General features: G+C 45.2%; 1 protein-coding gene and 1 long non-coding RNA gene across 2 annotated transcripts in view; one reads left to right on the forward strand and one right to left on the reverse strand.

Moving 5' to 3' along the window:
* The first annotated feature begins 89 nt into the window (after positions 1-89).
* On the forward strand, positions 90-26,650 carry LOC133048547 (uncharacterized). The gene is made up of 3 exons (XR_009691063.1): positions 90-227; positions 25,481-25,588; positions 25,967-26,650. It is a non-coding gene; the product is annotated as an uncharacterized LOC133048547 (long non-coding RNA).
* The window catches only part of GABBR2 (gamma-aminobutyric acid type B receptor subunit 2), a 358,625-nt gene continuing 351,417 nt past the window's right edge, over positions 20,492-27,699 (reverse strand). The window contains exons 18-19 of the mRNA XM_061132246.1: positions 25,779-25,896; positions 20,492-23,067 (exon numbers count right to left, since the gene is read on the reverse strand). Coding sequence (XP_060988229.1) covers positions 22,902-23,067; positions 25,779-25,896 — 284 coding nt within the window. The 3' untranslated portion in view covers positions 20,492-22,901. The remainder of the gene's footprint in view (positions 23,068-25,778; positions 25,897-27,699) is intronic.

Below are 27,699 nucleotides of genomic sequence, written 5' to 3' on the forward strand. Positions count from 1 at the left end.
GGGGCGGGCGGCCACGCCCATTCGGGCCTCGCCCGCCAGGACACGCCCCGACACGCCCCTTCCGGCCCCTCCCCATCCCGCCTTTTCCTCGTTGCCTGTCCGCCATCTTTACTGGGGGCAGCTTCCGGCGTGAGGCGGTCCACAGGTTGAAGGCGTGGTGTCTCCGGGTTAGTTCACCCGCGGCAGGGAAACGGAAAGAGACATCGGTCCTCGGGGACACTGCTCTGGTAACTCGCGTCATGACGTGGAAGGGTGGCCCTTTCTCGCGCCTTGTGGGCCTCCCGCCTTTTCTCCTCAGGTGCCGCTCCGGTCACCGTCGGACGGCGGACAGCGCGGCGATTGGCTGAAAGGGACGGCCTTCTCAGTGTCGCCACTTCCGGCCCCGCTCAAGGCGTGTGGGGCTCGTGGGCTCTGCCAGGGTCTCATTACCCGCGGCTGTTTATTCGTGGCTCACCCCTGACCGCGGCGGCCTCTCCGCCCTCCGTCCCAGCCTCGTTTTCTGGCTGCCAGCGTTACGTGGGGCGCCTGGTCCGGCTGCTGCCCTGACGGGGGTCGGACTCCACAAATTGCAGACAGACAGTTTGCCTGGATGTGTACCTAGGCCCTGACTGACTCGCTCAACTTCATGTCTCCTCCTACCACTTGACCTTAAGTTTTGCCCCTTCCTTCCTGTCTTAGGTGCATCCCTCCACGTCTGTTCACCTCATCCGCGGCTTCATGGTGCCCTGGCCCTTTCTTAGCTCCCCTCCCTTTAGCTGCTCTTTCTCTGCAGCCCTTAACAGAATTCTCATTTTTCCGGGTAAATTATGCCCAGAGACTGAGATTGTCTTTGCCAGTACAGTAATTTTTTTTTTTAATATAGGTTTACTGCAGAAATTATAATTTATAATAACAGTATTTCCCAAGTCACTAGTATACGGGATAATGTCTCTTAATAAGCTAATGAAGACGTAACATCCTCCGAACCGTAAGAGGGCCACAAGGTTAAAACTGTTTTGATAGATGATTTCTAAAACTGTTTTTCCTGTCTTCCCCTTGCTTTGCTGGGAACTAAATTTGCATTCTTTGTTACTGATTAATGCTGGCTGGCCTTCTTGCTAGTTTTGCTTGTCCCTCAACCCCAGTCTTAAGACTTTCCTTAAATACTCCTGGTTTCTCCCCAGAAGGCAGGCTGGTAATTGTCAGGAAGTTAGTCTGCTACTGTCCTCATTTGCTGGCAAATCAATAAATTTTGCCTTCCTTTATCCTCAGAACCTTCTCATTATCCTCAGTCTGCATTGGGAAGGAGGACCGAATTTTCAATTACAAAATCAGTGATATGTTAATTATACTGTTGTTCCAGCCAAAGGGGAGAATGAAAGCAATAAAATCCAACTTTAGTTCAGGTGTACCTTTCTATGAGTCGGTTCCTGGTATAGCCAGTCATTCCTTCCAGTTGGGTCCCATTACCGATGTTTGTAGAGGTTGCTCCAGAGATTATTCCTCCAGAGGTTATTCCTCCAGGGACCCTTACACGGCTTGTGCCACTGTCTACAAGGACTGGCACTGCCAGGTTAGGACCAGGTCTCCCTTCTCTTCTGAGACTGCTGCACAGTTTAACGCTGCTGTTGACCAGGAGTAGCCTGGCTGGGGCCAGAGCAAGTGTCTGCAGAGCTTCACCGAAATATTTGAATCAGCAAAGAGTAGCCTTGCCCAGACGGAACACCCTAGACTTGCTCATCAGACCTCTTGGTTTTTATCCTCTAACAGTCCATCATCTGATGGACACTACTGTCTTTACTCTAGTATAATGATGTAATGGTCCTCTCCACTCTGGGTGTGAAAGTTCTGTAAGAAAGTCCTAATATCCTACTTCAAAACAGTTTTTTCAAAGCAAATTCAAACCACAAACAACTTTGTCCCCAACAGCTAGTTTTCCAAAGATGGATTTGAAATCATCATCAGTCGATATCAGACACTGGTGCACTCTCAGTGATGGTGACGAGAGGCAGTGGATGAAGGTGAGGGTTCTGTGGTCCCTTTCCAGCTCTGCAGTCTTGAGCAATTTGCTCATGCAAGGTCTCAGACTTCTCATCTATAAATATGGGAGACAGATTTAGGTAAAGTTAATGAAACATAAGCTCACCTTCAGGGACTACTCAATTTGTTATATTTATTTTTTTATTCTGAAAAAGCATCCATCTTTGTATCTAGCTTTGTGTTCATAAATGTTTTTTTTTTCCCCTCAAGTTGTACAGATTTGATAGGCTCATTTTCTTTTCTTGTTTTTTAAAAAATATTTACTTATTTATTTGGCTGTGTCGGGTCTTAATTGCGACATGCGTGATCTTGAGTTGCGGCAAGCAGAATTTTTGTTTGTGGCATGCGAACTCTTAGTTGTGGCATGTGAGATCTAGTTCCCTGACTAGGGATGGAACTCAGGCCCCCCACTGCATTGGCAGCATGAACCACCAGGGAAGTCCTGTGTATTATTCTTCAATACTGTATAAATTCCAGTTTCCATAAATCTGGATCCACATGATCAATATTGCGAGAGTTACTTTGCTTTTAAAGTAATTTGTGTGAAACTACAAGCACAGAGGGTGGGACACAGTAAATGTTAACTATAATTAAAACTCAGTAAAGAAGACCTCGAGGCAAAAGGCAGTAAACCACAGACAGGATGGTAGATTATATAGTAGAATTCATACCATTTAAAACTTGGAAATACTACAATTACAATTGGAGATTGTAGCACACCACTTTTAGCCTTTGTGAGATTTGCTGGAAAACAGCCACAAAAAACAAAGATACAGAGATCAGAATGCAATGATAAGGTTGAATCAATTAAATAGGGATTTTTTTATGTTATGCTCCATGTCAAAAAGACATTTTTTTATCTAGAAAGATTTTGTGTCAGCAAGTACCTTGTCATGAAAATTTGAAAATAATAACAAAAAAAGTTAACCAAACAATCTATCTCGTAGAAGTAAAAACAAATTTTCTAAATAGCTATTGGGTAAAAAGGAAAATAGCTGCCATTATGAACTATTTGGTGGAGGAAGGTAAAGACAATAAAAGTTGTGCTTATCAATATTCAGCTTTAATGCTTAGTCACTGGTGTCATATGGACCTCCAGTATTTGAATTCTAGCGCCAATGATTATTGTGTGATCTTGGGACATAGACTAGAACACTGCCATTCTTGTGGGTAAAGAGTTGGAAGGGGTATTGCACGTTTCTCAACTTTTTCATCCTGTTATAGGTTGAATTGTCACCCTTAAATTCGTGTGTTGAAGTTGCAACCCCAGTATCTCAGAATGTGACAGTATTTGGAGATAAAGTCTTTAAAGAGGTAATTAAGGTAAAATGAAGTCAGTAAGGTGGGCCCTACTCCAGTTTGACTCATGTCTTTATAAGAAAAGATTGGCACACACATACACACCCACAGTTACTAAGATCTGGGGAAGACAGCCACCTACCAACCAAGAAGAGTGACCTCAAAAGAAAACAGCTCTGTTAACACCTTGATGTTGGATTTCTAGCCTTCACAGTTGTGAGAAAATGAATTTCTGTTGTTTAAAGCCCAGTGTTTCTTTAGGGCAACCCTAGCAAACTAATACATTCCCTGAACAACAGAGAGTTTCCTTGGAAACCATCACAGGCACAGTTCATAATGAATTAGAGCGCCATGAAAACCCTCTGAAACTTTATTTTATAAACATAAATAGATGCAAATTCATGTCAGTTTAGTATCAAATATTTTACGTTAATTTCTAAAAAGCTGAACAGTGGGACCCTACTCCCAACCACTTCCACGCCGAGGGATGGAGGAAAGGAAGAGTGTACAGGTCCCAGCTGGGGTGGTGTGTGTTGGGAAAGCTGGTCACTGGAATTTTCATTGGCCCATTATAACCCCTCTGGGTTTTGGTTTCCTCATCAGTAAAATAAGGATAACAATTCCTCCTCAGGGCATCCCATCGAGTGTTTGTGAAGACTAAGAAATAATTATGGCAAATTTGGGGGTTGGTATCCCTAATCTGCTGTAATGTTAACATGCTCATGGTGGGAATTCCATGGTGGGCCAGTGGTTGGGCCTCTGTGCTTCCACTGCAGTGGGCACGACTTCCATCCCCAGTCAAGGAACTTGGATCCCTCCAGCTGCAAAGAAAACAGAAAAACGTGCTCTGGGTTGCTCCAGGGGAAAAGAAGATGAAAACGGTAAAAATAGATTTAAGTTTTAGGTTTAGGGATATTAGAGGGAAACTTCTGTTAATCTGGATGCATTAATTGCTGTGTGTTCTGGTGGATGCACTTCTGGTTATTGCATCAAAATATAGTAACATCCTCCTTCTTCCCCTTCAAAATTTGGTAACATCCTTCCCCTTGAAGAAAAGTGTCCGCTGCACAGCTAGAGGTGGTCAGAAAGCGACACCTTGTGGCCTTTGTGGTGTACTGTCCTTGGGTATATTGGGCGTTCCCAGGCTCTCTGAAAAAGTTGGCTTAGAACTCAACATTCAGAAAACTAAGATCATGGCATCCGGTCCCATCAGTTCATGGCAAATAGATGGGGAAACAATGGAAACAGTGACAGACTTTATCTTTTTGCGCTCCAAAATCACTGTAGATGGTGACTACACCCATGAAATTAAAAGACGCTTGCTCCTTGGAAGAAAAGTTATGACCAACCTAGACAGCATATTAAAAAGCAGAGACATTACTTTGCCAACAAAGGTCCGTTTAGTCAAAACTATGGTTTTTCCAGTAGTCACGAATGGATGTGAGAGTTGGACTGTAAAAGAAAGCTGAGTGCCGAAGAATTGATGCTTTTGAACTGTGGTGTTGGAGAAGATTCTTGAGAGTCTCTTGGACTGCAAGGAGATCCAACCAGTCCATCCTAAAGGAAATCAGTCCTGAATATTCATTGGAAGGACTGATGCTGAAGCTCCAATACTTTGGCCACCTGATGCGAAGAACCGACTCATTTGAAAAGACCCTGATTCTGGGCAAGATTGAAGGCGGGAGGAGAAGGGGATGACAGAAGATAGGATGGTTGGATGGCATCACCAGCTCAATGGACGTGAGTTTGAGTAAACTCTGGGAATTGGTGATGGACAGGGAGGCCTGGTGTGCTGCAGTCCGTGGGGTTGCAAAGAGTCGGACACGACTGAGCAACTGAACTGAACAGGCTCTTTTGCTAAAGGGCTTAAAGTTAAATAAGAGTTGCTCAGTGGTGTCCAACTCTTTGTGACCCCATGGACTACACAGTCCATGGAATTCTCCAGGCCAGAATACTGGAGTGGGTAGACTTTCCCTTCTCCAGAGGATCTTCCCAACCCAGGGATCCAACCCAGGTCTCCCGCATTGCAGGCGGATTCTTTAGCAGCTGAGCCACAAGGGAAGCCCCAAAAGGCTTAAAAGAGGTACCAAATAATGTTCCCTTTTCCCCACAATATATCCTAAACAGGCAGGTTAATAATTTGACATCTTTAAAACATATATATTTTACATATTCCTGCAGCCTGTTTTTTAGTGAAGGGTAGAGAAACAGATTTTCTATTAACAAAATCATGTATTTCTTTGTATTCAATATAAGGGTTTATTACACGCACTAATGAACATTTTTTCTTAAGTAATTTAGAGTTGCCTTCAATGTTGAGATTTTTTACTTATTAATACTTTGGGACAATTTCAGTTCTCTTATTAAAAGGAAGGAGTACTCATGCTGCTGCTGCTAAGTTGCCTCAGTCGTGTCCGACTCTGTGCGACCCCATAGATGACAGCCCACCAGGCTCCCCCGTCCCTGGGATTCTCCAGGCAAGAACACTGGAGTGGGTTGCCATTTCTTTCTCCAAGGAAGGAGTACAGTCTTATTTAAAATATGATTTTAAAATTTTAGGCTTTCTGGTCAGGAAAACGTCATCATATAATGTCTAACATTTATTTTTGAGTAATATTTTCAGTTGATAATAAGCCCAAAGAATTCATGTTTATTTGACAGTTTTTATTTTTAAATACATTTATGATTTTGTTCTTCCAGTGTTACTGAGGCATAATTGACTTACAGCACTGAATAAATTTAAGGTGCATAGCATAATAATTTGAGTTACATACATCATGAAGTGATTATCACAATAAGTTTAGGAACATCCATTATCTCATGTAGTTACAAAATTAAATAAAAAATTTAATGGAAAACTATTTTTTCCTTGTAAAGAGAATTCAGGATTTACTCTCAACTTTCATATATAACATACATACAGCAGTATTAATTATCTTTATCATGGACATTTTATCCCTAGTACCTATTTATCTTATAACTGGAAGTTTGTACCTTTGACTTCCTTCATCCATTCCCGCCATACCCTACCTCTGACAACCATAAATCTAATCTCTTTTTATGAGTTTGTTTGTTTTTGAAGTATAATTGACTTAAGACACTGTGTTAGTTCCTTGTACAGAACATAGTGATTTGATATTTCGGTACATTTCAAAATGATTACTGCGGTAAATCTACTTATACTCTGCCCCCATACAAAGATTAAATAATTATTGATTATATCCCCCAGAATGTACACTGCATTCTTGTGACTCATTTATTTTGCAACTGGAAGTTTGTACCTCTTAATCTCTCTCACCTATTTCTTTCCTCCCTCAACCCCCTCTTCTCTCACAACCACCTGTTTGTTCTCTGCATCTGTTTAAAAAACCCTGTTCTGTTTTGTTATATTTGTTAATTTGTTTTATTTAGTTTATCTTTTTGGCCACACCACTTGGCATGAAGGATCTTAGTTCTTCAACCATGGATCGAACCTGTGCCCCCTGTAGTGGAAGCTAGGAGACTTAACCACTGGATTGTCAGGGAAGTCCCACTTTTCTTCTTTTAGATTCTGCATATAAGTGAAATCATACAGTGTTTACTTTTCTCTGTCTGACTTTTTTTTTTTACTTAGCATAATGGCCTAACTTTATCTGTATTGTCACCAATGGCAACATTTCATTCTTTTTTGTGGCTTTGTAATACTCCATTGTGTATATATGCCAGATCTTCTTTATCCATTCATCTGTTGATGGGCACTTAGCTTGCTTTCATATCTTAGCTATTGTAAATAACACTGCAGTGAACATAGGGGTGCACGTGTTTTTATCAGATTTGTGTTTGCTGGATTGTATGGTGGTTCTATTTTTAATTTTTTGAGGAATCTCCTGTTTGCCATGATGGCTGCACCAGTTGACATTCTCACCAACAGTGCATGAGGGTTCTCTTCTTCACAACCTCACCAGCACTTGCTGTTTGTTATCTCTTTGATAATAGCCTTTCCTGTGGGTGATTTTAATTTGCATTTCCCTGATGATTATGATATTGGGCATATTTTCATATGCTTGTTGGCCAGCTGTATGTCTTATTTGGAAAAATGTCTGTTCAGATCTCTGCCCGTTTATTAATAGGATTGCTTGTTTCTTAAATATTGAGTTGTATGAATTCTTTGTGTATTTGGAATCTTAACCCCTTATCATATAAATTGCTTGTAAATAGATTCTTTCATTCAGTTGGCACCCTTTTTGTTTTGTTGATAGTGTCCTTCACTGTGCAGAAGTCTCTTAGTTTGAGGTAGTCTCATTTGTTTACTTTGGTTTTGTTTCCCTTGCCTAAGGAGACATCCCCCCAAAAAAAAAAAAAAAAAAAAAATGCTGCCAAGATTGATGTCAAAGAGCATACTGCCTATGTTTTTAAGTCTTTAATCCATTTTGAATTAATTCTTGTGTGTGGTGTGAGAAAGTATTCCAGTTTGGTTCCTTTTGCCTGTAGCTATCTAGTTTTCTCAAATACATAATTTTAAGGGAATTTTATTTAAATTTATTTATTTAGTTTTACTTAGACACACAAGTCACTTGCAAATAGGATTCTCACTGACAGTTTTCCTATTAAAATATTGAAGTAGGCAGACAGAGAAACAATGTTTAGTTTTGCATGTATACTTCATAATGTCACATGATCTCAGAAGTTAAGATAGGCTTCCCAGCTACCTGGCAGGGTCACTGTAACGTAACGAATGTTCACTACATTGATCAAATATTGCATGATTGAACATAATGGAAACTCAGTTCCACGTGTCCAGCACACATTTCACAGCGTTTAGTTGTAGACTCTTGAAAGAAATGACCTGACATTGAACAGTTTTATTTTATATTCCCTTTCGAATTCTGAATGTAAACCAGATTCTGGAAAAGGAACTTCAGTTCCAAGGAAACTTTCCTTTTTAATTGTTCTATATTTTAAAGACTCACATAGTGTGGGAGAATATTTTTAGTTTAATTTTCACAGATTTGTAAACCAGAGAAATGAAAGTCTGAACCTCTGTGTTTTGTGTTCTTAGTGGGCTTGGCCAGAAATGTAGCCACATCAGTTAATGGGCAGGGAAAAGAAATTCCTGTGGGAAATGAACTGTCAAATATTGGTGGCACTGTCATCATTTCTTCTCTAGCATCTCTGGAGTTAGACTGTCTGGATTTAAATTCTGGCCCTATCATCACTAGATGCGTGACTTTGGGCAAGTTACTTAACCTCTCTGTGCCCGAGTTTCTTCTGTATATCTGAGGATAATCTTTTTTAAGAAATTAAAAAGTTTTTTTTTTTTGAAGTACAGTTAATTTACAATGTTGAGTTAGTTTCAAGTATACAGCAAAGTGATTCAGTTATAACTAAGGATAATCTTAATACCTATTCTGTAGTGTTATTACATGTGAGATAAACCACCTAAAGTGCTTACACAGTGTCTGGCCTATAGAAAGCATTTAGTAAGTGTTGGCTACTATTATTAGTATGAGTTTTAGGAATCATAGGTTTTTTTAAGCTAGTAGGACTCTCAACATTCATTTGATTCAGGTCATTGTCCAAAATCTCTTATTTTTATTCCAGTCTAGCAGATAAGATAGTTTTTCTATTTATTAGAATAATAATAAATAAATAATAATAAAATGGTTTCATTAACAGGATGCTCCAAACTCTTCTAAAAGGTAGTCAACTAGATGGCAGTCTTCATTCAAGGAGGAATAATGTTTCTTTGAAAATGCAAATACTTTTGAACTGTGGTGTTGGAGAAAACTCTTGAGAGTCCTTTGGACTGCACGAGATCAAACCAGTCAATCCTAAAGGAAATTGGTCCTGAATATTCATTGGAAGGGCTGGTGCTGAAGCTCCAATATTTTGGCCACTTGATGTGAAGAACTGACTCATTGGAAAAGACCCTGATTGATGCTGGGCAAGATTGAAGGCAGGAGGAGAAGGGAACACAGAGGATGAGATGGTTGGATGGCATCACCAACTTGATGGACCTGAATTGGAGCAAGCTCCGGGAGTTGGTGATGGGCAGGGAAGCCTGCCATGCTGCAGTCCATGGGGTCGCAAAGAGTTGGACACAACTGAGTGACTGAACTGAACTGAAAAGCATAAAATGGCCACTCTCCTGGAGGTGGTGTTCTTGGTAATGGGTGCATGACCCATTCGTCCCTGCACATTTCAGGAGCTGCCTTTCTCCTTTCCATTGGGTTATTGGGAAGCTTGCTCCAGGGCTGAGTGCAGACAGCCATTTGGTGATTTTCCGTGCTGTTGACATGCATTGCAGATGTTTGGGAGCACAGGGAGAGAGGGATAATTGAGATGACATAGCTCTATGCTCCTGTTTCAAATGAAGGTTGAGAGTTGATAGAGTACAGCTGAAGTCACTTGATCACTCACCTGCAGAGAGAAGGCAGGCAATAACATACATGGGTTAAGTGGGTTGAGTACAAGGGGAAAACCCTGCAGTGCAGGCAGAGTAATAAATGTCAGTGAGCACGTGGCTGTGATATTGGGTAGAGTGGGGAGTGGTGCTGGCCATGGTGAGCTAAAGAACATAAGACCCGTGGAAAGGGGCACATCCGCTCAGCTCTGTCCCCAGTAACAACAACAGAACACTCCGAAGGCACACCGTGTACTAACAAGAGCAAGTGCATCTGTTTGCCCCATATGACATGCATGTCATCAGTTTGCAACCTCCAAACAAAGGTCTTTGGGCCGCATTCCAACTTCTCACCTGCTATAGGGATTCCCTTTCTCACCTCCCTATTTGAACACTTTTGGAGAGTGGCCACTTCCTCACGAGGCTCTCTGCTGAACCGAAACTGTCTCTTTGAGCTGGCTGCAAGTTGTCCTCCTTTGTCCCTCTGTAGAGATGAGGAGTAAGACACGTCTTTGATAGATGATAACTTCCCATAGGAGGTAATAGTTGTCATGCTGCGCTTCCCCACTGCCCCCGTCCTTCTTCAGCTGTGACATGACATGGTTTCTAGGCCTCACTGTCTGGTTCCTGTCCTCCAGAGCTGCTTGTTCAGAAGCCTCATGATGGGAACTGCAGGTCTGAGGGTAAGGCGGCACTTGCACACACCTTGTAACTTTGATCTCCAAGAGGCCAAGCAAATAGGGACGTCTGTCCTGCCAAGTCCTGTCTTCCTCCTCTGACATATTTTGGGTCCATCAGAGAATGGCGAAGGAAAGATCTCACTTTTGCAAAGCCATGTGGAAAAGTGGAAGGATTTTCCTGAGAAAGGAATTTCTTTGAAGATGATAGGTGTTTGCCCTGGGACCCTGAGCTGCTCTGAGAACAGAAGGAGATACAGAAGCCTACTCTGGAAACTCAGCCTTCTCCTCTCTCCTTAGCCTCTCAAGATAGTTGCAACCCCCACAGCCTTCCTCAGTGTTCATTCAACCCACGGGAAACCTGTATCCCATTTTAATCCACTTTATGGGAATGCTACTGACCACCTTGGCCTCCTCCTCCCCTCAGGCTGGGCCATCTTTTCCAGCCCCTTTCTCCACACTTCAGCAGCACCAGCTCTAGGCATTGGGCAGTCCAGCGGTTCTGAGATTTTCAGATAAAAGGTGTTGCCAGTCCTTTATTGGTGAAGGGGAGAAGGTATGTACAAATACTTTGGGTGCCCTTAGTCTTACAGGGGTAGGAGAACTTGTCTAATGCCCACCCTGCTCCCTAGGGCATGGGAAAGCAATGGGTGTTGCTCCATGAACTCTACACTTTCTTACCTCCTCTGCTTTTGACCAACAGTCCCCACCTCTGCCACCCTTCAGGCTGTATGTATGGGGTCAGAAGTGATTAGTGAGTGAACGTGCATGTTGGGCCTGCTCTGCAGAAATCACATGAAATCACAACTCTGTATAGGCCCTGCCTTAAGATAACAGCCTCACATCTGGTGGCCCTTTGAACTCAGAATGGAAGCTCTAAAATCAAATCCAGAAATGCTGGTAGCATTCCAGCGTGCTTTCCCAGTGCTAAGTTAGAATTTACTTCCAAGTAACCTCTACAAACAGTGGGACGAGGGTGGCCTGGATTTTCTCCCTTCCCCAGATTCTTCCCATACAGTGCAGACTGCTTTAGCTTTGATAAATGTGCATGAGACACTTTCTCTAGTTTCAAGAAATGGTCTAGGTAGAATTGTTGTATGGATTTCCCCCTGTTGGGTGAGCCTTTGTAGCATGAAGTTGTGAGAGGGAAGGGGTTCAGTGCATGGGCTTCTTTTTTAAAAAATTTTATTGAAGTATAGTTGATTTACAGTGTTGAATTAACTTCCGCTGTACAGAGTGACTCAGTTTTATACATATATATGTATATATGTTCTTTTTCATATTCTTTTTCATTCTGGTTTATCACAAGATATTGAATATACTTCCTTATGCTGTACAGTAGGACCTTGTTTATCCGTCCTATATGTACTACTAGTTTGCATCTGCTGTTAATAATCTCAAACTCCTTCCCTCCTCCACCTCCCTTCCCTTGGGAATCACAAGTCTGTTCTCTCTGAATGTCTGTTTCTGTTTCATAGATATGTTCATTTGTGTGGTAGTTTAGATTCCACATAGAAGTGATACCAAATGGTATTTGTCTTTCTGACTGACTTGGCATAACATGATAATTTCTAGGTCCATTCATGTTGCTGCAAATGAAATTATTTCATTCTTTTTTATTTCTGAGTCATATTATATTGCTTATATATGTAACACGTCTTCTTTATCCGTTGATCTGTTGATGGGCATTTAGGTTGCTTCCGTGTCTTGGCTATTGTAAATAGTGTTGCTGTGAGCACAGGGTGCGTGTATCTTTTCGAATTAAAGTTTTGTCTGGGTATATGCCCAGGAATAGGATTGCTGCATCATATGGCAACTTTTAGTTTTTTGAGGAATCTCCAGATTGTTTTCTATAATGACTGCACCAGTTTACATTCCTCCCAACAGTGTAAGAGGCTTCCCTTTTCTCCACACCCTCTCCAGCATTTATTATTTGTAGACTTTTTAATGACGGCCATTCTGACTGGGGTGAGGCGGTATCTTGTTGTTTTTCTTCCCTGGCTGCACTGGGTCTTTGTTGCGGCACGTGGGTTTCTCCCATTGTGGCTAATGGGACCTTAGTTCCCCAACCAGGGATTGAACCCATGTCCCCTGCATTGGAACGCGGATTCTTAACCACTGTACCACCAGGGAAGTCCTTCATATAGCAGTCTTTATTTAAAGTCTATTTTGTCTGACATGAGTATTGCTACTCCGATTTTAATTTCCATTTACATGCATACCTTTCTGTATCCCCTCACTTTGTTTGTATCCTTAGATCTGAAGTGAGTCTCCTGTAGACAGCATGTATATGAGTCTTGCTTCTGTATCCATTCAGCCAGTCTCTGTCTTCTGGTTGGAGCATTTACTCCATTTACATTTAAGGTAATTATTGATATGTTTGTTCTGATTGCCATTTTGTTAATTGCTTTGGATTTGTTTTTGTAGCTGTGTGTTTTTTTTTTTTAATTCCCTTTTCCTTTTGTTCTCTTGTAATCTGATGACTCTCTCTCTATCTCTCTCTCTCTCTTTTTTTTTCCAGTTGTGCCGCTGTGCCTTGCGGGATCTTAGTTCCCTAACCAGAGATTGAACCCAGGCTCCCACAGTGAAAACGCCAAGTGCTAACTACTGGACTGCCAGGGAACTCCTTGATGACCATCAAGGAGTGTTTGGATTGCTTTTTCTTTTGTGTGTGTGTATCTGTTGTAGATTTTTGGTTTGCAGTTAACAATGAGATTTTGATATAGCAGTCTGTATATATACAAGATTGTTTTAAATTGGTTATCTCTTAATTTCAACTGCATTTCCAATGTTCTGCGTTTGTACTCTCCTCATGAGAGAGTACAAAACCTTGCTGGTTTTGATACCATATTTGTATGCACATGATTTCCTGTTGTTACTGTATGTTTGCTTTTACCTGTGGGCTTTTCCATTTGTAATTCTCTTGTTTCTAGAAAAGTTGTTAGAGAAGTCCCTTTAGCATTTGTTGCAGAACTGGTTTGATGGTGCTGAATTCTGTTAGCTTTTGCTTGTCTGTAAACCTTTTGATTTCTCTGTTGACTCTGAATGAGGGCTTTGCTGGGTGTAGAGTATTCTTGGTTGTAGGTTCTTTCATCACTTGAAATATATATTGTGCCACTTCCTACTGGCCTGCAAGATTTCTGCTGAGAAACAGGCGGATAACCTTATGGTAATTCCTTTGTATGTTATTTGTTGCTTTTCCACTGTTGTTTTTAATATTTTTTTTCTTTGTCTTTCATTTTTGTCAGGTTGATTATGATGTGTCTTGCTATGTTCCTTTTTGGTTTATCCTGCCTGGGACTCTCTGCACTTCCTGGACTTGGGTGACTGTTTCTTTTGCCATGTCAGGGAATTTTTCACATGTCAGGGAGTTTTTCACATTTTTAAAAAATCTCTCCAAATATTTTCTCAGGTCCTTTCTTTCTTCTCCTTCTGAGACCCCTATAATGTGAATGTTGATACATTTAAAGTTGTCCCAGAGGTTTCTTAGACTAACCTCCTTTCTTGTCATTCTGTTTTCTCTATTCTGTTCCACAGTGGTGATTTCCATCAGTCTGTTTCCCAGGTCACTTATTTGTTCTGCCCCATTTATTCTGCTATTGATTCCTTCTAGTGTATTTTTCATTTCAGTTATTGTTCATGTCTGTTTGTTCTTTAAATCTTCTAGCCCTTTGCTAAACACTTTTTGTATCTTCTTGGTCTGTACCTTCATTCTTTTTCTGAGATCTTGGATCATAATTGTTCTGAATTCTTTTTCAGGCAGATTGCCTATCTTCACTTCGCTTAGTTATTCTTCTGGGGTTTTCTTTAGTTCTTTGTTTGGAACATATTTCTCTGTTATCTAATTTTGTTCGACTTTCTGTATTTGTGGACTTCTTTCTGCAAAGTGAAGGGCTGTACGTCTTCTTCCTTTTGCTGTCTGCCCCCTGGTGGGTGAGACTAGGCCAGGGGCTTGTGCAGGCATCTTGTGGGAGGTAACCACGAATAGGTTTACCTGTGTTTTCATTTTAAGGTCCTCTAAAACAAATTAGTAGGTATGTTCTGGGTCACCTGAACCCAGCTGCTTCTGCTGAGGCTCTCCGTTGAGCTGCGCTCAGTGGCTTCAGTCACGTCCTGGCTCTGTGACTCCGTGCACTGCAGCCCGCCAGGCTCTTCTGTCCGTGGGGATTCTTCAGGCAGGAAGACGAGTGGGTTGCCATGCCCTCTTCCAGGGGATCTTCCCAACCCAGGGGTCGAACCCAGGTCTCCTGCATTGCAGGAGGATTCTTTACCGTCCGAGCCCCCAGGGAAGCCCTGAGGCTATTTAAAAAGTATAAAGAGGGTATATTACGGCACTGGACTGCTGTGTTCAAATTTCCTCTCTCCGTCCCAGCTGGGTGATACAGGACGGCACTCACACTCTGAGCGCCTTTAGCTGCGAAAGTGCGGCAGTAATTGTTCCTGCTCTGGGGTCCCCATGAGCTCTAGGTGAGATTATGTTTGCAAAGCCCTTTGCCTAGTGCTTTATGAGCATCAGCACTCAATCATTGTTCGATTTGTGTGTATTATCTGGATGGCCCCACGATTGTCAGTAGCTCATGAGAAAAAAACATCGGTGGATTTAATAGAGAAGTGATGTGTTAGAGCTGAGTGAAGGCCAAGTGATATTACAGTGTGCTGAATAAATGAAGTTTTCACAGTACTTTAAATAAAGAAAAGCAGTGTGATAATTGAGTCATCACACCAGGCAGGCTGAACTCAAAGAGACATGCCCGGGAACAATTGGTACTGTGCTTGTGTTAAGAGCTGCGCAACTTATTTTTCAGCAAAACCTCATTTATTCCTTTAAATATCTGTGTTGTTAAGATGTTTTTATTGGTCTTGTCATTTTCTGTGCATTTAAGTCATAAGTCTATTTGGCTTTTATATGGAAGATATAAGCATGAGTTTACATCTAGTTTGAACATATTTAGGTAACTCACTGTATAATAAAGCCAGTTACCTAATGCATTTGAAAAGGTATCCCTGTGGTTTCAAGTACTACCCTAGGTCTTTTGCATTGGAATTCAGATGGAGGGAATGAGCAAATGTTTTTCCTTTTGGTGGAGGGCTCTAACTCTCCAGTTAGGGTGTGGTGGACCAGAGTAGAGAGCTTGAGTGTGACCTCAAAAGCAAAGCCTGCCGAACTGACAGCTCTTCAGCACCAGCATTCTGAGTGCAGGCTGGCGGCTTCTCCAGTTCTAACCCCCAGAGCTTTCTGTGTGGACTTGATTTTGTGATCCAGTTGACCACAGTGTTACTGGCTGTGTTAGTGTTGTGTTAGTTGCTGCATCGTGGCCGACTCTTTGTGATCCCATGGACTACAGCCCACCAGGCTCCTCTGTCCATGAGATTTTCCAGGCAAGGATACTGGAGTGCCACTTCCTTCTCCAGGGGAGAAGGGATCGAACCCGGGTCTCCTGCACTGCAGGCAGATTCTTTACCGACTGAGCTACTTTCTGGTATTTCCGCCTTTGCAGTCAGGATCTTTGAGACGGCTCTAAGGGATAAAATGTCTCCTGTTACTTATGTAACCTGGATGTCAGCAGGGGTTCCACTGCCTAGTGAGATCTAGAGGGGATTAATCCAAACTTCCCATCCCTGCCATACCTGACTCTGGAAAAGGCCAGTGCCTTTCCGGCACATGTGTGGATTTCCACAGACCTTGTGCTCATGCTAACGTCTGGCTCCCTGTTTCTGCTTGTGCAGGGAGATTATTTTCCCCTCTGCATCTTCTTTTATCCCCACTTTGATTTCCATCCAGATGTAGAATTTGTCCCTTTCTTTCATTTCCACTAAAACCCCCAAGACTTCTGCTTGTATAGTAAACTAAACTGGAGGTTTAGGGGTATTTGGTGGGAGAGAGTGTAGGGAAGGGTAGAGGAGATTTTATTTTATAGCCTGGCATTCTGCAGTCCAAGGGGTGACCAAAGAGTCGGGTATGACTCAGTGACTGAACAAAATGACTGGATGTCAAATGTTTAATGCTTCTGTTCTTCCAGGTCTTTTGGCCACTCTGCCCTCTTCCCCTCTCACCTTTCTCTTTCCTTCTACTCCTAAATTTCTAGTCCTTTCAAACCTAACTGTTCTCCTGTCTCTATTTCAGCCTTGTCTTCAGAATCTCACTTTTCTCCCCCACCTCTTGTCAAGAGAGTCTCCCTAACAGTGTCCTTCCCAAGATGGATTCCATTGTTGGGGAGCTAGACTGTGGGGTGCACCTTGCGCTGATTGAAGCTCTTCACTTTACATTCCTCTTGTCTGGGAATGAAACAAATATCATCTGAGTGCTTACAAAGCACTTTCACCTACATGAGCCCTTGGGTGAGATATGCCCATTTTACAGATGTGGAACAGAAGCTCAGAGAGGTTGAGTGAATTATCCAAAGCTACATAGCCAGATGAGTTGGGGAGTAGAAATCTGCACCCAGATCTGAAGATTTTCATCTGTGACCTGTGTCATCGTACACAGATATGATGTACACAGGATGAATGCTGTCTGAACCTTCCGGCATCAGGGGCCACACGGATTCCACTGTAGATGATTAACATGGGCTAAGCCAGTCGGCCTGAACGGGGTGTGTCGGGGCAGCCCCGGCAGCCGCAGTCGGTGTGTGCATTCTGTGGGAGTAGGACTGCCGGTTCCCACCCCATCCCTACTCTCCCTTCCCTCTTTTGCTGGCTAGCTCTTTCTCATCTTCAGGTCTAGGTGTAGAACTGGCTACATAATGTATGGGACTCAGTACAAAATGAAAATGTTGGGCCTCTTGTTCAAAAGTTATTAAGAATTTCAAAATGGCAGCAGAACATTAAGCTAACTGTTGGACTCTTGGAAGCAACTATACCATCACATGCCCAGGAAGGCAGACCTGTAGGGACGTTACACCCCCCAGGAAGCATCTTCTGGCTCCCCATTCTGAGCTCCCCACTTTGAGCTTATTACACGCTGTCTTTGTTTCTTCTTTATGCACCTGTTCCCCCATTACCCTGCGAGACCTGTGTCCTGTTCACTGCTGTTCCCATGTTCCCAGCACAGGCCCTGACAAAAAGCAGGGGCTTAGTAGATGCCCTCTGGGGGATTGGGGCCCCTGAAAGTGGGACCTGGAGGAACCAGGTGGTGAATAGTCATGTCCAGGCAGGACCCACGAGGCCCGTAAGAGTTTAGACCAGTCATGACTGAGGCTGTGGGACTGGCAAGGATTTAGGGCATGGGGTGCAGGTTGGGTAGGGACTGATTTTCTCTTAAGGAGACTGTCAATCATTTACCGCCCAGAGCCTCAGAGGCCCTACTGCTCAGGACCACGCAGGGTGTGAGCAGCCGGGAGATGGGGCACCGGCAGAGGACCGGCTCAGAGAGCATGGAAGGGACAGCCTGACCCACACTGGGCCTTCCCTAGCCTCCTTAGGCTTCTCAGGCCCCCTCTCCCCTTAGCTGCCCTCCTTGCTCAGTGGTGGGTGTGGGAACAGATGTATTTTCCTAATGTCTCCTCATAGCCAAGGGAAAAGAGGGGGCAGAATTCTCAAAGTTTCAGACAGCAGAGAGCCTCTAAGGCAAGTATGTCCTTAGGGATTGCTGATCCTTGAGCCCGGGTGATGTCAGAGCTCAGTTTCTCTTTTCATTTCTCTCGGGTTGTAAGGCAAGATTTGAGACTAAGATCTGGCTGAAACCCCGAAAGGGCTCTGATTGGCTGGGCTTAGGTAACGAGCACATCTTTAAGCCAATCTCTGTGTCCAGGGAATTGGACAGCCCTTGTGGCTCAGCTGCAATGTGGGAGACCTGGGTTTGATCCCTGGGTTGGGAAGATCCTCTGGAGAAGGGAAAAGCTACCCACTCCGTATTCTGGCCTGGAGAATTCCATGGACTGTACAGTCCTTGGGGTCACAACGAGTTGGGACACAACTGAGTGACTTTAACTTTCTTTCTGTGTCCAGGGAAGGGACCAAGGATGGTTCCTCCAGGGTCCCTCCCATAGGTCCCTCTCGTCCCCCAACAAACAGAGCCCTGCTGCCGGGGGAGGGGCAGGAATGGGCTGGACAGGCGGAGCAGCCAGTGACTACTGGTGCGTTTTCTGTTTTCTTTTTAAACCCAGCACCACGTCCTCTCCCTGACCTTGGCTTCTGAGCCTCTGGAGTCCGATCCCGTGAGGATTCTTATAGAGGAGACTGCTGAGCATGGAGAACAGTCTGGAAGGTCAGGGCTCTGGCTGGTGCCCCAGGTTCAGTGTTTTCTAGAAGCCTTTCCCACCTTGCTTCAGAGCATATCATCCCAGGGTCGTCTCCGCAGCACAGGGCAAGGAGACTGCCAACCAGCGTTTTCTCAAAGTTCTTCAACTCCGGAACACTTCTCGTTGAGGCTCGGAAATAGTCTTCAGTTTCACCTCAAAAACAAGCTAATCATAACCAAAGAAAGTCAAAGAGACCCCTAAATGAAAGAATGAGGTGCCCACCATTCTTGCGTCCTTTCCTTTAGACTTCAGTTACCATAGAGCTGCTCCCCGAGGCCAAGCAAGGCATGAAGAACTCTACTCATGATGGTGATGAGCATTTTCTTCAGTCCCGAGAGAATTTTCAGAAGTGTTAGGAGGAAAGGCCAAAATTTTCTTCACTTGATTCCGTATTTAGTGGGGAAATAGGAAGACTTCTCAGTAACCTGAGGTGGTGGAGCAGTGTCTCCGTGCTGTGGTTGTTCTGGGTCAAGTGTGAGGAACGAGCTGGATCTCAAAGTGAGAGAATCCAGGTTCCATACCTCCCTCTTAGGACTGTCTGCTTGACCTTGGCTCCTGTCATTGGTCCTCAGCTCAGCCCATGTGTGAAGTGAGGCGCTGGACAAGCTGACCCCTGAGGTCCTTCTTAGCTCCTAATTTCTGTGAGTCTAGATCAGGTAGAGAAGGCGGACTAATCAGGATTCTGGTTCTGTCCCTGCCTTCACCATGGCTCATTTGGTGACCTGAGATAAACTTGTTGGACCTGTTCCCCACTCTTGACCCTCCTGTGTCGCAGAGGGGGCTGTGTAGAAGGTGGCCAGGGTTCAGGAGCCCTGCTCCCTACAGGCTCACCACTGAGGATCCTGTGCACTGGGAAACCCCAGCCTGGACCCGCCTTCTCGTGAAGTCTGTGCGTCCAGCCCCCGTTCTGGGCCCCCCCACCCAGTCCCATGGCCTCAGGCCTCCCTGGCCGGCTTTGGCCGCGTTGGCTCTGCTTAGTCTTCCAGACCTGGAAACCAACACGGACACGCCTCAGCCACACGTTCAACTCTGCAGGAGCCTCGTCAGGGACTGTTCCGAGCCAGTGGGAGAGCTTGATGCTGGGGGAGGTGGGGACATGGAGGAGGTAGACGTACCTCCCATCCGTGGGGAACTCATGGTCTGGGCTGGAGAGGAAGGGCCAGCGCGAGCCTGTACCCAGTGTGGTGGGGGAGGCACAGCAGAAGAGAGCATCGCAAGTTGAGGGGACTGAGAGGGCATTGGGATGAGACCTTGAAGGGTGGGGTGGGCTTGCGATGGAGCTGCAGACTCGGGGCCAGTGTGGTGAAGGAAGTGCAGACAGTCTGCAGGGTCCGGGGGAGGTGGGCCATGTGTCTGGAAGGAGCTTGGGACCGAATCTCCACAGGCTGTCATGGCCTGGAGTGGGAGTCAGGGCTAGGGAGGCAGTGAGGCTTCTGAACTGGTCAGGAACCTTCTGGTTGCAACTGCTGGGAACTGAACTTGAACTAACCTAGGCAGAAAGAGTGGCTCATTGAGAGAACTGACCATCTGCGGACCAGGGGTCTGCTGTCCTTCAGAAACAGCTGGCCCGGTGCTCAGACACCACCAGCAGGGCACATCGTTTGATCCCGTTTCTCTCTGTGCTGGCTTCGTTTTCCTCTTCTGTGTTGGCGACTTCTCTGCCTTGGAAAGAGACTGACTGGCCCAGGTGAGGTCAGCTTCCCTCCCCAGGACTGTCACCAGAAGGCAGCAGGGCTGCTCTGCTCCTGTCTGCAAAGGCAGCGTCTGGAGGAAGGGGCATGCTGGGCAGACTCTCCCAGAGCTACCCCCGAGTTTCTGAGCAGAAGGATATGGCCTGATCTGACCTGCATTTGGGGAAGAGTAGGCATTAAAGACAGTTTTTTTCCTTTTATTCATAAAAACAAATTTGCAACAATTTATTAAAAATTGATACCATGCAACAGGGGTACGAGAAACTCCTCATTTACATTTGATTCTGGCAGTTCCAGCCTAATTTAAAGCATTTGTGCACTAACGTTCATTGGAAAACACCTTCAGGCTGAAGCCTCTTAGGAAATGTATGGTGTGTTTGCTGCATATAAAAGAACAGAACTGTTAAATAGCTAGAGTCACTTCTGTGGGTCTTGTTATTTGTGGGGAAATTGAAAAAAAATCGGGTGAACCTACAGTATCATTAAGACAGAGAATGTACTGTGTGGGTTAATCTAGAAGACTGTGCACGCTCAGGAGTCACAACGGGTCACGGACGCACACACTTACCTCCGACTGTCTGATACTTTTGTGTTTTTTTCCTGCTATGTTGGATTAATATTTCTACAGGTATTGTTTGTGTGTGTGTGTGTGTGTGTGTATACATTATGTACAATGAATTGTCTCTTTCCCCTTGAAAAATTAAATGTGATCCTTTAAATTAAATCTGGTTTGGTTAAATCAAGAAAGCAAGTAAATACTGTAATACACAGTGAGTGACAACACCGATTTTTAGTGCCTAAACAGACAGTGACTTCAACTTGACCTGTGATGTGTTAGCATTCTTTTCCCCCCTAAAAGCTACATTCCTCCATAACCTCTCTTTGGGGGAGGGGAGGGGAATGCTGTGCTACGTGAAATAGGGTGTTTGGAAATGTTGGTGATGGTTGAGATTCCCGTGGGCCCTTTTGTGGAAACCTGGTGGTGACAGCGCTGTATTCCTGACTTCAGTGGTCTGGGAAGAGATTATTGCCTGCCTGCTGAAGCTGCCGTTAGGTTTCTGTAGGGAGCTGAGCGAGTGCTCGGTTGTGGAGACGTCCCGGACGTTGTCACTCAGGCCTTTCTTTAGCAGAGAATGAACCTGTCTAGGAATGTCACAGACGTCATCGGGAGCCCCTCTCCCGCTGGGTGGATCCTGGCAGAGGGCTGTGCTGGGTGCTTCTCTGGGCCACAGCCCTGACTGTCCTGAAGGTCATGGTCATCCTGATACCTCACGGGTCAGGGCCGCTTCACTGATCGGTAGGAAGCTTTTCTGGACAAGATCAAGTTTTGATCCTCAGAGCGACCCTGTGAGGTAGGCAGGACGGGTGTTATTTCAACCCCAGTTTGTTAGTGAGGGGAGACAGGCTCAGAGAGACATGACCTGCCCAGGGTCATGGAAGGACTTAGCAGTGGAGCAAGGGCCCCAACCCAGGTCTGTCTCACTCCCAGGCCAGTGCTCTCTGGGCTTCCTTTAAAAGGGAAGAGCGATCTTATGAATGCGACTAAGTATGCTGATTGATCACCCCCACCCCGCCCCGGCCCCCACCAAGGGCAGAGCCTGCAGCTTGTCTGGATGAAGGCCGCCTTCTGGAAGGTAAGGGAAGCTCTCAGCTAACAACATTCTCCCCATGACTGCGGGATGTTCTCTAGCGGATGCCCCCGATTCACTTTGGTCAGAAACAAAGTCAGTGGAAAAAAACAAAACAAAACCCCAGCCAGCCCTTGGGCCCTGATGAGAGAGGTTAAAGTGCACAATCTTTCTTTATCGTGTTTGCTGGGAACAGACATTCTGTGATTAGCCCGGGTGTTCCCCTTATTATGGGGAGCACCTGATAGGAACACAAAGACATGGGCGGCGTGGAAGGTGCATGGCCGACTGTGGGTGAATGCTGCAGCGCGTGTCTGCAGTGACGTGCCCTAAATCCCCACGGTCCCGGAATGGGTGTTATTGTGTTAATGTGTGAGTCGGCCTACGGGTACCCCAGCCCTTGGCCCGCAGAGCTGTGCCTGGCCCCCCTTCCCGCAAGACTCCCTGTTCCAGGAAGGCTGGGGTTGGCTGGGCTGGCCGCTGGAGGCTTGGCTGCCCTGCCTGCCTCCTTCCCCAGGGGGGAGACGGGCTGGCCCGGGGGCCACTGCCAGTGGCACGTGTGGAGCGGCAGAGGCGGTTTCTCCGGAAGCCTCCGCCTCGTCTCAAGGCTGCTCAGGGCCACTCAGTGACTTCTAGCTGGAGTTGTAGCGACTTTCTCCTTGTCTAGGATTTTTTTTTTTTTTTTGCAAAGTTTCAAATATCCTAGCTGCTCTTCCTTGGCAGACATGAAGGAAGAGGTCATTTTCATTCCTCTTCTTTGTGAAAGAATAAAAACTTCACAAATAAGGCGCGAGGTCGGTGCCAAGTGCCCCCCATCCTGTGGACCGCGTGCCATCTGAGCAGCCCCACAAGGCCAGCCGTGGCGCCAGCTGCTCCACAGCCAGAGCCGACAGTGTTCCCGCAGCAGCGGCCTCTGCTCCGTGTGGTTCTGTCGTGGGGAGGCCCCGGCCCCAGGCCTCCCACCCTCACAGGCCTGAGACCATAACTCGGAAAGAGGGTGGCACGTGTCTGTGACGGGGGCTGGCGGTGGGGCTGACGCAGGGGCTGACGCAGCTGGCGTCCACGCCTCCAATGGACGGGAGGTAGGCGTGGTGGAGGATGGGGAGCTGGAGGGACAGCCGGCGCTGGATGCTGCGGCAGGAGAGAGAAGAGAGGAGCGTTAGTGAACGCTAGCTGGCTGCGCTCACCAGGAAGGCCCCTGGACTCGCCTGGGCCAAGAAGCTGATGGTAGGATTGCAGTTCTCGCTCAGTCCAGGGTCTGACCATCCTGTCATCCAATCACTTACCTATCTGGCAGGTGTCTAATGCAGGCCTACCTGTGCCAGCTGCTGCCCGGCAATAACCACGGTGACAGTAAGCAGGGAGGAGGCCGGCTTCTTGAGCTTCCAGTGCTTCCTAAGAACAAGACTTTGCCCTTTGAGCAGGGCTTTGCTGCAAACACAGATGGTTCTCTGCTCTTGCAAGTCTCCAAATGGACTTGGCTTTGGGTTCCATCCCTGAAAGGCTTCTCAGCTGCTCTGTCCTACCTCATTGGTGTCCCTGATGCTGGCCAGTTCCAAAAGGTTCCCTCCTGGTCTTTGGCTTCTTTGGTGACTAGTGTACTCTTTCCAACACTGGAGTGGGGCATTCAGGGCTCCCCAAGATCTGCTTCTTGCCAGGTTCTCCAGGTGAATCTTCTACCCGCTCCCACCAGACATTTTACCCTCTTGTGGCTAGTTTCCCCTAAAACCCTGCTCATGGGCAGTCTTCCAAGCCTCTGCACACGCTGTTTCCCCAGCCTAGAAAGCTCTTCCTCTGCTTTCCCTTTAAGGTCCAGTTTAAATGTCATCTGTTTTGTACTACCCACCCCCACCCCCCCCCCCCCACTCCCCCCCGGAATGAGCTCTTTCCTCCTCTGAGTCCCCACAAGTCTTGGTAAATTCCAAGAAATGCAGTAAAAAACAAAAAACCAAACCTGGGGCTGGGCAAGCAGGATGACAGAGGAGGAGCGGAGAGTCCCTGCTCACTGCCTGCCCTTCTGCCTGCCTTCTCATTAGTCCCCGTGAGCAGCAGGCAGCAGGGCCACCTCAGCTGTCGTGAAGACTGCCTTGGGGGTGCGCATGGGCCACTGCTCCCCTGCCCTGCTGCACCTTGCACAGTGCGCCGCTGCATCTGGGAAGTTGCCTTCCCTGGACTCTCAGGCCACCTTGTGTCCCACAGGCCACTCGGGGGAAAATCCCTAGGCCTTCACAGAAGCCGCTAGGCAAAAGAAGTACTGCTGTTTCCATTAGAAAGATGAGGAAAGGGTACAGAGAACCTGCTCTTCTGGGTACAGAAACAACCAGGACTGGGAAGGTGGGACTTCTTCTGTTGAAAGACAGTGCTTCATGGGGCAGTAAATCAACTCACAGGTGCCCCTGGTGTGCAGGCAGGGTGTTGGTGGGGCTCTGAGATGCACGGAGCCAGAGGCAGTGCTGCCCTCATTCCCTAAGGCCCTGCTGGCCAGAATGGTGTACCCAAGTGCTCATGAGAGATGAGTGTGTTGGAGACCTCATTTTGAAATTCAGGTTGAACTTGTATAGTGTCATCGGTATTGGCAAAGAGTCCAGGAAAATGGGGAGCTGAAGGATGAACCTGACCTGGGAAAGGGTGTTGTGCCTGAGCATCCTGAGCAGGGTGGGATCTGTGTGTTGCTGTCAGAGCCTCGCGTTCTGCTGTCTGCTAGGATCCTGTTTGCTTTTCCCTGAATTCAGTGCTGGAAGCTGTGTTCAATCCCAGGGACATAGGAAGGACTTACACCTTACCTTCAAGGTGCTTGCACTCTAGTGCACGGAGCTCATAGGTGGATCACTGATGAGTGCCATGTAACCATCAGTGATTATACTGGACCCATCAGCTTCAAGGCCTTGGAGCTAAGTGGGTCGAGAGGCTCTCAACTCTGTGACCACCTGGCCCCAAATGACACTGCAGTTGGTGAACAGGCTCCTTTTGCTGGCTCCTCCCTGTGCTGTTACTTCCTAGGGAACAAGTTTCAGGGTTGACACTTCTAATTGCTGCTTCTAATCTGCCGTAAACTGGGAAGAACTAAAAATTACCCGTGGGGACAAAGCTACCAGAGATGTCCAGGGCTTTGCTTAGATGTCACGTTCTCACTGAGCCTGCTCTGACTTTCCTGTGTAAAATCATACTCTCTTAATTTTTCTCCAAAGCACCTACCATTTACATACAGGGGTTTGCTTTTTTGTTACGTTATTGTCTTGCCAGATAAAAGGTAAACTCCATGAAGGGAAGGATTTTTATTTATTTTCTTCACTTCTGTGCTCGATACATATAGGTCTCAGTAAATTAGTGTTAAGTAAATGTATTCATTTTACATGTAACAAAGGCTGTGTGCCTCCTCAGTTGGTTCAGTCATGTCCCACTCTTCATGACCCCATGGACTGTAGCCTGCCAGGCTCCTCTGTCCATGGGATTCTCCAGGCAAGTATACTGGAGTGGGTTGCCATTTCCTTCTCCAGGGGATCTTCCTGACCCAGGGATTAAACCCGTGTCTTCTGCACTGCAGGTGGAGTCTCCTGCTGAGCCATCTGGGAAGCCCAACAAAGGAAGAGAACATGGGATTTGATGTTGGACAGACCCAAGTTCAAACCCTATCTCTTGCACTTGGCAACTGGTAAGCTTTGGCAAGTCACCTCGCTTCTTTGAGTATTAGTCTTCTTATCTGTAAAATAAGCATTGTAATTTGATCTGTATCATGAAATTACCGTAGAGTTCAAATAAAGTAATGCATGTGAAAACATGGTGCCCATTGTAACTCTTGTGCAGTGCCCTTTGACAGTAATTCCAAAGGAGAAGGTACTTACTGTTCTGGGGAGTTTATATCTTCTATAGGATCTTTGCACGTTCGAGAGGGCTCTGTTGTGTTCCACTGTAGCTGGGGATTTTGATCGAGGTGATTTTTTAAAATGGCCTTTCCCCCATCTGAATGCAGAACAACAATATTGCAATAATTCTATTAATTTTAAAAAATTAACATTGTATCTATTTTTAGGATACTGCCCAAGAAGACAGAATGCAGAAGAGCCCATCTCCCCTGAGTTCTCTAAGCCCTTGTCCCTGAGTTGCTCTCTTGAGCCCAAGGCAGGGAGCCTAGAAGCTCCCATCCAGGGATGGACATGGCGTGCTGGAGATGTGGATGGTGTACCGTGGGACCTCCCTTTCTGTAAGAAAAAAGGGAATCAAGTTGACCAATGTAGGTAACATAACTTAGTAATGAGAGGTTCTAATATGAAGGTTCTTTTCAAGGGTGTGTTAGGAATGTAATGACAAAGGAAAAAGAACTCCAAGAATGCCACGGATTGAAAAGAATAATAATCATAAACTGCTGGTGGGAGTATAAACTGTCATAATCTTTCTGGGAGGTACTGTCAATAAGTATCAAACACTTTAAAAAGTATGTTTCTTTTACTCAGAATTTCCACTTTGAGAAACTATCCCAAAGAAATAGTTAACAATCTGTGTGATGATATATACAAGATGTTTAAATCACTATCCTTTACCATATCAGAAAGTTACAACTAACCCAAATTTGTGCAGTAATAATGGATTTGTTATTTTCTAATATGTTCAAATGGGGCCTCCAAAGAAATACTGTGTAGCCACAAAACATGATGCTTTCAACCTTCTTTATGCTTCAGACCCACCTGAAGAGAACTAAAGAAATATAAAAACATGACCTCGACCTGAGAGATCTGGATTTATTTGGTTTGGAAAAGAGCTTGGGTGTTTTCTTTTTCTGCTACAGGGGGCAACCTTATATGTATGCCATTTTGCATCCACGTGAGCACAGTCAATTCTCTTCATTCACGGATTCTGAATTTGTGAACCTGCTGACATCTATTCGTAACCCCAGAGTTGCATACCCATGATGCTTTCACTGACATTTGATAGCACACACAGCATTAAAAACCTGAGTCACTCTCCCAGCTGAGGTTGAACAAGGCTCTGCCTTCTTGTTTTCGCTCTCATGTTACAAGTATGCCTATTGTGGTCTCTCAAGTACCACACTATTCGCAGTTCTGGGTTGTGTTGGTGATGATTTCATGGTTTAGAATGGCTCCCTTGCCTAAGGCTGAAGTACCATCCAGTGTTCTGGTCAGCCTCTTCTTTTGTGGTTTCTCTGTTTTACATCAAACTGAAAAGATTCCCCTTCCCCTGCTGCGATCACAAAAGAAACTCTCCTATGGTTTCTTCTGGTACATCCATGGTGTCACTTTCTTATATTTAAATCTTCTATCCATCTGGAATTTATTTTTGGGTAAGTTGTGAGGTAAGGATCTAACTTTATTCTTTTCCAGGTGGCTACCCATTTATCCCAATGAAATGTACTGAATAATTCATATTTCTCCGCTAATTTGAAGTGCCCAATTTCCTTGTTACTTATCTCAGTCTAAACTTTTAACAATCAACCCTCAATATATAAGAATTATATTGTTTATAAAATAAAATACTTCTTACTTATATAATAAAAAAGAAACTAAAGATTTTTCACTGATTTAAACAAACTGATTTTATAAAATTAATGACTATATGCTAATGACAGGATGCAGAGTAGAGAAGTATTAATGAGTAGTATGCAATAATAGAGAATTTATATAAAATTAAGTTAGTTTTCTCACCCACTCTCCTTACATACTGTCCCTTTCACACAGGTGGATACTGTTAATAACCTGGTGTTTATTCTACCAAATCTTGTTTAAAAAATGCACCCATACAAACACATAT

Source organism: Dama dama, chromosome 29 (assembly GCF_033118175.1).
Source record: "Dama dama isolate Ldn47 chromosome 29, ASM3311817v1, whole genome shotgun sequence".
Classification (NCBI taxonomy): domain Eukaryota; kingdom Metazoa; phylum Chordata; class Mammalia; order Artiodactyla; family Cervidae; genus Dama; species Dama dama.